The sequence below is a fragment of the Thamnophis sirtalis genome, unplaced genomic scaffold (genome assembly GCF_051295495.1).
Source record: "Thamnophis sirtalis isolate CommonGarterSnake01/CBP01778 unplaced genomic scaffold, rThaSir2_p1.2 scaffold_8, whole genome shotgun sequence".
In the NCBI taxonomy this organism is placed as follows: domain Eukaryota; kingdom Metazoa; phylum Chordata; class Lepidosauria; order Squamata; family Natricidae; genus Thamnophis; species Thamnophis sirtalis.
Genome location: NW_028261388.1, coordinates 62,056,816 through 62,069,522, shown reverse-complemented (window position 1 = coordinate 62,069,522; position 12,707 = coordinate 62,056,816). Strand labels below are relative to the sequence as shown.

The following is a 12,707-nucleotide window of genomic DNA, read 5'->3' as shown; positions in this document are numbered from 1 at the left end:
GGACCCTTTTGAATGTAGAAGCCTATGAGAGGTAGCTGGAGACCGAGGAAACCATCTTTTTCAAGTTCTTTTTCCAGGTCCACACGCCCATCATGGCTGCGCACTCAGTAGGCCCACCGCGCAACCCTTTCACTGATACCCAAATGCAGACGCGGCTCCCTTTTCAGCAGGAGTCTGGCGATAAGCAGCCTGCTTTGCCTACATGATCTACATCGGTTCCCCTCCCCCCAGCCGCATCACCCTGCCCTAAGACACCCTCGCGGGAGACGTCTTCCTTCTTTTACTGCGCCACGACGGTGGACCTGCCATCAACACAACTGCCTTTTCCACCCTCCTGCGTATTCTTTTGCTTCCTGCCTCGGCGCCTTTCCCGTAACTGGGCAGCGGAGATTCTCGTTTCCTTCTTCCCGGCCCTAGTGCTGCCTTCCAGATAGCGGGGCCCGAGGGCTAGGAAAGGTCGATTATCTCCTGCTTTCTCCGCCTGTGTGAGCGCAAAATATTGCCAGGGCTGTGGTGTGCGGTAGCTGCGAGACGGCTGGAGGAGGGACAGGCTGTGCACGAGCACTCTGGAGCGGCCGCTTCCAAGCTTTCGCCTCGGCCGTGATAATATTAGTAGCGCGGGAGCCGGCGGCACGAATCCGCCGCTCCGTAGAGGCGCGAACGGAGCTCGCATCTCCCCTCCTTCCCTCCTTCCCCTCCCCTTCTGGCGCACACTCCCTCCCCTGCCCTGAGCCACCAGCCGGGATTTCAGTATTATGGCATCGAGGAGAATGGAGACCAAACCCGTGATAACGTGTCTGAAAACCTTACTCATCATCTATTCCTTCGTTTTCTGGGTGAGTGCCCCCAAACTCCGCGCTGGAAGCAGCCCAGTGAGGGTGTAAAGGGTGGGGGTATTGGAAGCGGCTATCCCCCCCCCCCCCGGCTCGCCCCGAGCGGGTTTATGTGCCGTCTGCGTTGGCGTCGCCGGAGATAACGGAACGTTGCATGGGAACCGCAGCAGCGATTCTTTGCTGCGCAAACGCCTGTTTGCTTGCTATAGCATATTGCTCTCCTCCATGCTAGGCGTCTGTTCCCTCTGCATTTTCTGCCAACATCTCTGGGAAATGTGGTGGACAGCTCACGGAAAATGATGCTTTAGGAATAAAAATCACATGAACTTAAATATTTATTGGAAATGGTTAAAAATACCTACGTACACATCCAATAAATATGTGAAAATAAACAGCAAGATATAAACCTTTGCAAAAAAAGCTTGCTGCTTTCACTGCTTCTGTTTGTATCCACTTAGCACTACCTACTCAGATGGTTATGTTTTCCTATATGTTATTATTTTGTCAGATTAACTTTTATTGCTGGATGTTCATACAAAAGTTGTAGCTGTTGGAATAGGAAGGGTTATCAAATACAGCATTAATGTCTTCTGTATTCTGGCTTCGTTTGAAATACGGTATATTGTACCATATGATTTCTCCTATTTTCAAATAGGCAGTTACTCAATAAAGAATTGAAACCCATTTCTCATTGTTCTTGAATAACAGGAATAAATTATATGCTTTGATTAATAGTACAGTTAAACTGAAATACTGCTTCATTTCCAAGTAAGTGGGACTAGAACTAACCTTATCCCGAGTAATATAGATGTATATAATCATGAATTTAGATACATGTAGTATAGAAGTCTTGCTTTGGTTTAATTGAATATTATGTTGAACATCTCTACTCATTTCAAGAGACAGCCTTATTGCTGATTTTCCACTAGAAAATAGTATATACAGGTGGACATATTTGTAGGAAGTTTGCCTCTTTTATTATTTTGAAGGCTATTGAATTGATTTTTTTAGTTCAGGCTTTACTTGCAGTTGCTCTAGAGGGAGAAAAGGGATCTTCACCTGCTTCATTATAGCAAAATAACATAATAATAATATTAAAATACTGTGGTTTGTAACTGAAATACATTAAAGAGGTATTTGGTAATGATCTCTGGGTTTTCAAATAGCCTCTAGGGACTGAAATTTTCTTACCAGCTTGGGTTGTTGTTCAGCAGACTCAAATACAGAGTGTATCCTATCTTAAGAACTCTTTGGTCATACATCATGAAAGTATAATGTAATGGTTCCTGTTTGGTTTATTTAGTTTATATAGACCTTAAACATTACAGTTCATACTACAGATGTTAACCATTCAATGTATCAAAATAAGCTAATGGAATGGCTTTAATATGTTCGGCACAATGAGAAAATGCAATGCTTTGTTTGTTTAAGCTTTGCTTAGTGAGCTAAATCAATATAGGAATAACTTTTTTCCTAATAGTCATCTCCTAATCCTTATCTTCCTATGTTCTTTCCACTTGATGAACAACTTAAGCCTGTTATATAATTTACACATGTGCTACATGTACTGTTTTTACAATTCACATTTGTTTTGATTTTTTAAAAAAATACAGGATTCCTTTTTTAAAATGCATATCTCTGCATAAGTCAGATTTGGGACACCAGTAGCTACTGATATGAATAATTCCTACATCAATTATTTCTATAGTTCCTTCCATTCCCATTTCTCACTTATACTTTTAAAATTTGGATTATGTCTATTTTCTATCAGCAGTTGTATCTATCAAACTTTCTACATCTATTTGCTCATCATTAGTAAATACAGGTAGTACTCAATTTACAACAGTTCGTTTAGTGACTGACGTTACAACAGCACTGAAAAAAGTGACTTATCATTCTTCACACTTATGACTATTGTAGCAGCCCCATGGTCATGTGATTTACATTCAGATGCTTGACAACTGACTGACATTTATGACGGTTGCAGTATCCCTGGATCATGTGATCACCTTTTTTGATCTTCTGACAAGTAAAGTCAATTGGGAAATCAGATTCATTTAACAACCGTGTTATTAATTTAAAAACTGCAGTGATTTACTTAACAAATGTGGCAAGAAAAGTCGTAAAATGGGGCAAAACTCACTGAACAAATTTCTTACTTAACAACATAAATTTTGGGCTCAATTGTGATCATATGTTGAGGACTACCTGTATGCCAAAGTACACAATCATTTTGGTCTTTCATACAGGAGAGACCCACCTGTGAAAAGATAGAAACAAAAATTCCATCAGAGTATTTTAATAAGGTTTATCAGGGTTTTGGGAGTGAATTTTTTTCAATAAGGTAGATCTAACATGGTGTTTAGCTACCCATTCATTTTGGGACAAAGATAGATGCTTCCAAGCAACTAAGTATTGGGTTTTTCCCCCTGTGGGATCCTAGAGTCAAGGATTTCCTTAATTTCAAAGTGTTGTTTACCTTCTATCATGATAGGAACAGGTGGTGTAGGTGCAGGTAGTCTGAGTGATGAGATTACCTCTCGTTTGAGTAAACTAATGTAAAATACTGGGTGGACTTGCCTGAGTGTCTTTGGAAGGAAGAGTTCTATGGTTACTGGGTTGATGACTCTAGTGATAGAGAAAGGTCCAATGAAATTTGGACAGCAAATTTGCAGCCTCTTTGATGGCTGCAGTGACTTCAGGAATTTTGTAGATAAGTATACCCTATCTCCAACATGGAAAGGTTTGGGTTCCACTCTTTTCTTGTCAGCTTGAATTTTAAAAGCTGCTCTAGCGTCCTCTAAAGCTAATCTAACTACTGGCCATGTGTTTCATAACGTGTCTATCCACTCCTTAAGTGAGGGGATAGTGGGTTCTTCTGTGGGTAGTTCAGGCATGGGGCTGAAATCCTGGCCTGTTGCTACTCTAAAAGGAGAGAAACCAGTGCTTGAGTGGACAGTGTTATTTAATGCAACTTCCGCAAAAGGTAGAAGTTCAGTCCAGTTATCCTATTGAAAATTAATAAAACATCTTACATATTGTGCTAGGACTGAGTTAAGTTTTTCAGTTTGCCCGTTAGTTTGGGCATGGTGCGATAAGCTCAACCCTTGGGTGGTGCCAAGTAAAGTTAAAAATGCCCTCCAATTCACTCAGAGGTGGATTGGATCACTCTGTCAAAGATGATTCTCTGTGGAGCTTTATGAAGACAATAAATGTGTATCAAGAATAACTTGACTAGACTTTTGGCAGTTGGAATCGTTTGGCAAGGTATAAAATGTGCCTGTTTTGAAAACAGGTCTGTCACAACTCAAATGACAGTATTTCTTACACTTTCTGGTAGTTCTACAATAAAGTCCATAGCAATCTCTTTCCAGGGTGCTGAAGGTTCAGCTACCTCTATAATAGTCCTGGGATTTTCCTTTGACGTCTTTTAGCTGCTGCACAAATAGCACTGCTAACTACATAACTCTCTATGTCCTTTTTTAGCGATGGCCACCAAAATTTTAATTAGGTGTGAAGTTTTCACAAAACCAAAGTGTCCAGCTAATTTGGAGTTGTGGCACCTTGCCATTAAGCACTGTCTTTGGCTAGCTGGAACATACAATTTCCCTCCCATCCAAGCTAAGTTTATCGTTCATCAGGCAGCTGATTTTTGTGGCTCAAAAATCATTCATCAATAGCCAAAGCTTGTTTAAAAGTTTTGGTAGTGTCATTGTTCATCAATGTTTCTTGTTTTGCCTGGGATTTGGTGATTACTTTAGCGGCTAGTTGATTGTTTTATATCATGGGTTTGATTACATCTGGCTTCGTACTATTGTATTGCAGTTTTCTGGATAGTGCATCTTCCAGAAAATTTTTCCCACCTGGGAGATATCTGAGCGTAAATTTAAACTGTTTAAAGTACTAAGCCCATCATACTTGTTTTGGGGAGAGTTTCCTTGGGGTCTTTTAAGGCTTCTCAATTTTTATGATTCGTCCAGACTTCAAAAGGGATCTTACTCCCCTCTAGGAAATGTCTCCAGGTTAAAGTGCCCACCGAACTGTATACGCTTCTTTCTCCCAAATGGCCCACCTTTGCTCAGTTTCATTCAATTTTTTGGATGTGTAAGCACATGGTTGTAATTGGTCTTGCTCATTTTTCTGAAGCGGGACCGATCCTACTGCCACATCGCTGGCACCTGCTTGTATGACGAATGGTTTCTCTGTGTCCGGATGCTTTAGAATTGGCTCTGCTTTAAGTTTTTCAAATGCAGCTTGGCATTCCATTGTCCAGTTCAAAAGCTGCTTCGGTTTCGGGTTACTTTCCCCCTTCGTTTTTAAAAGCTTGGTGATGGGGAGAGCAATCTGGGCGAAAGCGGGGATAAACTGGTGGTAAAAATTGGCAAATCCCAGGAAGCTTTGTAACTGTTTACATGTTCTGGGTAGTTCCCAATCAAGTACCACCTGCACTTTTAAAGGATTCATTTCTTTGCCCTGGTGTGAAATGCAGTACCCTAAATAATCAATTTTTTCTTGGTAGAATTCATATTTAGAGAGTTTAGCATAAAGTTTGGCAGAGCAGAGTTTGTTCAGAACAGCCCGGACTAGTTTTACATGTTTTTTGGTTTCGGTATATAATAAAATGTCATCTAAATGTACCAAAACGCCCTTATACAAATGCTCATGTAGCACTTTGTTTATTAGTTGCATAAACACTGCAGGGGTCCCTTGTAGCCAAATAGGAGCACTTTGAATTGGTAGCATCCAAGAGGGGTGGTTCTATTCATCTCCTGCTTTAATTCTGATACGGTAGTAAGCCTCCCTTAAATCCAACTTTGAAAAAAAAAATCCCTTTAGCAAAGTGTGCTAGCATATCTTTCATAAGGGGGAGAAGGGGTATATGTTCCCCACACTGATCGTGTTTAAGTTTCTAAAATCCACAGAGACATTTAGAGCCATCTTTTTTTCTCTAAATAACATTGGGGCTGCAATTTTTGGTTGGGCTGGCTCAATGAAACCCCTTGCTAGGTTTTTCTCAATGAATGCTCTCAGTTCTTCCAGCTCCCTCGGGGACATGCTATACATCTTGGGTTTAGGGAGTTTGGCCCTGGGTAGGATTTCTATTGCACAGCATTGCTGTTTCTTGGTGCTCTGCCCCCTCAGTTTCTTTGTGTGGATTCTCAGCAAATGTCACATGCATCTGAATTTTTATGGTGCCTTGCTTCCAATTAATTTTGGGGTTCCATTTTTTCAGCCATGCAAGGCCCAAAACTAGCGGCCATTCCATGCCAGGTGCCACTATAAATGTAAGTATTTCTTCGTAGCTCCCGATGCTTATCTCATAGAGGCCCCTGTTATTGACCCATCTAGTTGGCAAAAAGCTATGGGGCTTTTCAGCTTCCTTACATTAATCCTCAACTTCCTTACCGGGGTTGGGCTGATCAAAGAGTGGGTGCACCCTGTCCACTAAAGCAGAGATTTCTATCCCCCTCTCCCAGTTGGGGATAAATAGTCTTAGGGGTAGGGTAAGCGGTTTAATTGTTTGCTTACCAGTGGTTCAACCTCTGGATCGCTTCTGAGTGAATATGGTTCCTCCTGCTGAGAAGCCTGGGTTTCCTCCTCAAAGAGGGGAGGGGGTGGAGATTCTACGATCTCTCTGCTCCTCAGGGTCATCTCCTTCCCACACTGGCCATGTTTCATAGGTTTCCCTCCCAGTAGGCACTCTGATCTCCTAGCCGGTGCTTGAGAACGGAATTCTGCAGCTCGGTGCTCCTCCATTCCACACTTGAAACAGGCTGAGGGTTTCGGAGAAGATGCCGTGTGTGGATTGAAAGGTTCTTGCTTTCATTGGGTTGAGGATTTCTTCCAAACTTGCCCCGCTTGGTACTGGTTGCTGGCCATGTTGATCTCAGCCTCTTCAGTAGTGAGATACCACTCATGTAGGTGGTTCGGTGCACCTTGGCCCACACAGGCATTGTAGAGGTCATCACCTTGAAACAGCTCACCAGGATATCATCTTGCCAGTTCACACGGTATGCCAGGTCTTAGAATTCTTCGGTATACTGTCCGCTGTCCCTGCTTCACGACTTTAATGCAGTCATATGCTTTGCGGTCTGTGAGGGGGTCCTTGAAACATCGTTTCAAGGCCATCATGAAATGGTCGAAGTCCTGCAGTTCTGGCACATCAGCATTATGTAGGGTCACCATCCATCTGGCAGTGGCTCCTTCCAGGGCTAGGGTAACAACTCACACACCCTGGATCCTTGGGTTTGAAAATCATACCCATACTCTTACATGTAAGTGAGCATATGTGCCACAAAGAATCCCAATTGTTCTGGTTTCCCATCAAACTTCATCCCAAGGGAAGGAGTTTTTCTAATTGCAGGTTTCGGGGTTGGTTGGGAGTGGCCCCCAATCCATACGCAAACTGGAGGGAGGGTTTCCTGGGTCCCTGGTTGTTACTGCTATGCCATCTGCTTGATCAGCAGGGCCCAGAGGGGGGTTAGCTCTCCCTAGCATCATCCACGGCTGCTGCCCTTCCAATGCTTCTTGGCTGCCGTTCTGGCTCCTCCCGGATGTTGAGATTTTCCAAAATCTCCATCACGAACTGGGTTACTCTTCAGATGATCCTCTCTCAGCGAGGCTTCATTTAGCTCCTCCTGATAAGTGGGGGCTTCTAGCTCCAATTTTCATCCCTTTTTTTTATTACCACGGGTGAGGGTGACTCTTTTGGTCCTCCCATCCCATCTGTCTTTCGTCCCGATGCCAATTGACCAGCGGGGCTTTTTGGGGTCCTCCAGGTTCACCTTATCCTCTCTGACAGGGTACCTGGAGCAGGCCTCTGGTTGGGGGTGGGTTGATGTTTCTCTCCCGCATTCAGTTTCCCCTTGTTCACTGTTGTGCTTGGGCATGGTTTGCAGGGCCCCTTTGGTAGAGCAAATATTGCTTCTCTGGGCTGACTGTTTTGCAGAGATGTTGCTTTATGTAAGAGTTCTAACTTAAAGTGAAGACTCTTGAAACGGAGTATTTCAAAAGGAACCTTTTATTAAGTAGAATGGCATCCATTGAATTCAAAGCAGCATCTGAATCCCCTTAGGCAATGCAAGTAGAATTAAAACAGTAGAGACCCCTCCCGTTAGTTAGAATGCAGATTTTAGCCAATACACAAGTGTGAAGATTTTTCCTTTATCAACTGCCCTGAGAGCCGAATAAACCAATGTTCCCTGTAATATTTTTTCAGTATGTGCGGAAAAGTATAGTGTTTGAGCGGCACATTTTCATGTCTGAGCACCTGAATTTTTTTCACAGATGTTTCACAAAGCAATTGATTTATAGGATCTGAATTGGAATGGAGAAAAATGATTTTGTACATGAGTGTGTGTGTGTGTGTGTATGTGTGTGTGAGCAAGGGATCCGGTAAGGGAACTGTGCCTATTTAGAAAAGAAGGTAAATTATTGCAAACATGATCAGTCGAAGGTACGTATAGGGACAAGTTGGGCGGTAGAGAGAAAGTGATAAAAGAGTAGGAGAGAGGAAGAGAGGAAGAAAAAAGAGGGAAGAGAGACAGAAAGAGACAGAGAAGGAGAGAGAAAGTGACAGAAGTGGGAAAGGAGAGGGAAAGAGAGACAAAGAGAAAGGATGAGACAGAAAGAGACAAAGAGGAGAGAGAAGGGAGAAGGAGAGAAAAAGTGACAGAAGAATGGAAAAGAAAGAGAGAAAGAGAAGAGAGACAAAGAGAAAGAGGATGAGAGAGACAGAGAGAAAAGAGAGGAAGAGGAAAGAGGAAGAGAGAACACCTCATTTCAACCCTGAGGTGCAAATATTCTTTTTGATTGGTAATTTTATTTATCCATTTACTATCCAATACTCTCATTCCTCCTTAAGTTCATCAAGAATTTTCTTCTTTTTATTGAATTTATCACAATACCTTGAGAAAGGACGTTGGTCTTACCTGAACGTCTATTTTCTGATGGGAGGAGGGAATGGTCACACGTGGGTTTTATCACAGCCTGATTGGTCCAAGGCTGAGAGGAAATCTATAAATACCGGTGCCTGTCCATTGCTGGCCCAGATTCTCGAACATGAACGGTACAACTGAAAAACAAGAAACAACACAACAAACCCCGGGAAACACCCCCCGGGCCCTCCCCTTGGCCCCAACAGACAGAACTCAGGGCGGGTTGTGACCATTCCCTCCTCCCATCAGAAAATAGACGTTCAGGTAAGACCAACGTCCTTTTTCCAGAATGGGAGGAGGGAATGGTCACACGTGGGACATACCCAAGCTAAAGTCCCAGGGAGGGAGAACAGGAACTCTAGGGCCCAAGGGGAGCCTTAGCCGCCACCCCCTGTAGGACACTACGACCGAAAGACGCGTCCGCCGACGCAAAAGCATCCAGACGCTAATGCCGGATGAACGAGGTTGGAGTGGCCCAGGTAGCCGCCCGGCAGATGTCTTCAAACGGGGCCCTCGTGGCCCACGCTGCCGAGGTCGCCGCGCTCCTTGTAGAGTGCGCCGTGATGCCTGATGGAACCGGCCGCCCTGAGGCCACGTAGGCCTCCGAGATGGCCTGACGCAGCCAACGGCCGATGGTAGCCGAGGACACCCTCGAACCCAGAGCTCCAGGTAGGAAGGAGACGAACAAGGTCTCAGACTTGCGGAAATCCTTGGTCCGCCGGAGGTAGATCCGCCTGGCACAGCGGACATCCAGACGATGCCAAAGACACTCCCTGTCAGTGGATGGACTCGGGCAGAAGTCGGGCAGGACGATCTCCTGAGCCCTGTGAAAGGGGGTATTTACTTTGGGGACGAATGCCGGGTCAAGGCGAAGGACCACTCTGTCCTGGTGAAAATGACAGAGGTCGTCCTTACAAGACAGGGCGCCCAGCTCGGATATACGTCGGGCGGAAGTGATGGCCACCAGGAAGACCACCTTCAGTGATAAGAAGCGCAAGTGCACCGAGCAGAGAGGTTCAAACGGAGCTCCCGTTAAGGCCTTGAGGACAAGCAGAAGATCCCAAGTGGGGAATCTATGAACGGGGGGAGGCCTGAGATTAGCCGCCCCCTTGAGGAACAGCTTGACCAGAGGAGACTGGGAAAGGGAAGAAGACCCCGCCCCCCCCCAAGACCGAGGACAGAGCCGCCACTTGGCGTCGCAAGGTGTTTTGCGAGAGCCCGTCCTCCAGGCCCTTCTGAAGGAAATCCAAGACGTTGGGAATGGTGGCTCTGTCGGGAGAGATGCCCTTGGGGGAGCACCAGCGGACGAACGCCGCCCAGGTGGAGTTATAAATGCGGGTCGTTGAGGGGCGACGTGCTGCCTCGATGGTGCGAATGACCCCGGAAGATAGATGAGCCCCCCCTAGAAGCCGCCGTTCAAGAGCCAAACGGTCAGCTGAAGCCACTGAGGCTCTGGGTGAATCAGGGCCCCCTGCCGTAAGACCACCTCCCCTTGCGGGATCCTCCACGGGGAAGTCACCGACAGCTGAACCAGGTCCGCAAACCAGGGCCTCCTGGGCCAAAACGGGGCCACCAGAATGACCAAGGCCCCTTCCATCACCACCTTCCTGACGGTCCCCGGGATGAGTGGAATGGGGGGAAGGCATAGAGAAAGGACGTTGGTCTTACCTGAACGTCTATTTTCTGATGGGAGGAGGGAATGGTCACACGTGGGTTTTATCACAGCCTGATTGGTCCAAGACTGAAAGGAATCTATAAATACCGGTGCCTGTCCATTGCTAGCCCAGATTCTCGAACATGAACGGTACAACTGAAAAACAAGAAACAACAACACAACAACCCCGGGAAACACCCCCCGGGCCCTCCCCTTGGCCCCAACAGACAGAACTCAGGGCGGGCTGTGACCATTCGCTCCTCCCATCAGAAAATAGACGTTCAGGTAAGACCAACGTCCTTTTTCCAGAGTGGGAGGAGGGAATGGTCACACGTGGGACATACCCAAGCTAAAGTCCCAGGGAGGGAGAACAGAAACTCTAGGGCCCAAGGGGAGCCTCAGCTGCCACCCCCTGTAGTACCCTACGACCGAAAGACGCCTCCGCAGATGCAAAAGCATCCAGACGATAGTGTCGGATGAACGAGGTTGGAGTGGCCCAGGTAGCCGCCCGGCAGATGTCTTCAAACGGGGCCCTCGTGGCCCACGCTGCCGAGGTTGCCGCGCTCCTGGTAGAGTGCGCCGTGATGCCCGACGGAACCGGCCGCCCTGAGGCCACGTAGGCCTCTGAGATGGCCTGACGCAGCCAACGGCCGATGGTAGCCGAGGACACCCTCGAACCCAGAGCTCCAGGTAGGAAGGAGACGAACAAGGCCTCCGACTTGCGGAAATCCTTGGTCCGCCGGAGGTAGATCCGCAAGGCACGGCGGACATCCAGACGATGCCAGAGACGCTCCCTGTCAGTGGACGGACTCGGGCAGAAGTCGGGCAGGACGATCTCCTGAGCCCTGTGAAAGGGGGTATTTACTTTGGGGACGAATGCCGGGTCAAGGCGAAGGACCACTCTGTCCTGGTGAAAATGACAGAGGTCGTCCTTACAAGACAGGGCGCCCAGCTCGGATATACGCCGGGCGGAAGTGATGGCCACCAGGAAGACCACCTTCAGTGATAAGAAGCGCAAGTGCACCGAGCGGAGAGGTTCAAACGGAGCTCCCGTTAAGGCCTTGAGGACAAGCGGAAGATCCCACGTGGGGAATCTATGAACGGGGGGAGGCCTGAGATTTGCCGCCCCCTTGAGGAACAGCTTGACCAGAGGAGACTGGGAAAGAGAAGAAGACCCCGCCCCCCCCAAGACCGAGGACAGAGCCGCCACTTGGCGTCGCAAGGTGTTTTGCGAGAGCCCGTCCTCCAGGCCCTTCTGAAGGAAATCCAAGACGTTGGGGATGGTGGCTCTGTCGGGAGAGATGCCCTTGGGGGAGCACCAGCGGACGAACGCTGCCCAGGTGGAGTTATAAATGCGGGTCGTTGAGGGACGACGGGCCGCCTCGATGGTGCGAATGACCCCGGAAGACAGATGAGCCCCCCTTAGAAGCCGCCGTTCAAGAGCCAAACGGTCAGCTGAAGCCACTGAGGCTCTGGGTGAATCAGGGCCCCCTGCCGTAAGACCACCTCCCCTTGCGGGATCCTCCACGGGGAAGTCACCGACAGCTGAACCAGGTCCGCAAACCAGGGTCTCCTGGGCCAAAACGGGGCCACCAGAATGACCAGGGCCCTTTCCGTCACCACCTTCCTGACGGTCCCCGGGATGAGTGGAATGCGGGGAAAGGCATAGAGAAGGCCCGGGGGCCACCGGCTCCTGAGGGCATCCGTGCCCTCCGCCGAGCTGGATTGGAAACGGGAGAAGAAACGCGGGAGTTGTGTGTTCTCGGGAGACGCAAACAGGTCCACCCGGGGGGACCCGAACCGACGACAGATCTCCCGGAACAGCGACGGGTGGAGTTGCCACTCGCCGTTGTCCAGAGTTGCTCGACTGAGCCAGTCCGCCTGGACGTTGGAGAGTCCCGAGATGTGCTCCGCCACCAGAGACTGCAGGTGTTTCTCCGCCCATGACCCCAATCGCAGAGCCTCCAGCCAGAGGGCTCTCGAGTGGGTCCCGCCCTGACGATTGATGTGCGCCTTGGTGGCCACATTGTCCGTCAGGAGGAGAACGTGACTCCCTTCCACCGAGGAGCGAAAGTGACTCAGTGCCAGACGCGCGGCCTTCAGTTCCAGCCAATTGATGTTGTGACGGAGGTCCGAGGCCGTCCATCTGCCCTGAGCCATCCGAGAGCCCACCAGGGCCCCCCACCCGAACAGACTCGCGTCCGTGGTGACGGTCACCCTGCTCGGCTCCCAGAACAGACACCCCCGCTGGATGGCCGGGGAGAGCCACCACGCCAGGGATGC

At 48.1% G+C, this 12,707-nt stretch overlaps 1 protein-coding gene across 1 annotated transcript in view; it reads left to right on the top strand.

Moving 5' to 3' along the window:
• The first annotated feature begins 313 nt into the window (after positions 1 to 313).
• The window catches only part of TSPAN7 (tetraspanin 7), a 159,406-nt gene continuing 147,012 nt past the window's right edge, over positions 314 to 12,707 (top strand). Inside the window, exon 1 of the mRNA XM_087721781.1 lies at positions 314 to 836. Within this exon, the coding sequence (XP_087577907.1) occupies positions 756 to 836 (81 nt within the window). The 5' untranslated portion in view covers positions 314 to 755. The remainder of the gene's footprint in view (positions 837 to 12,707) is intronic.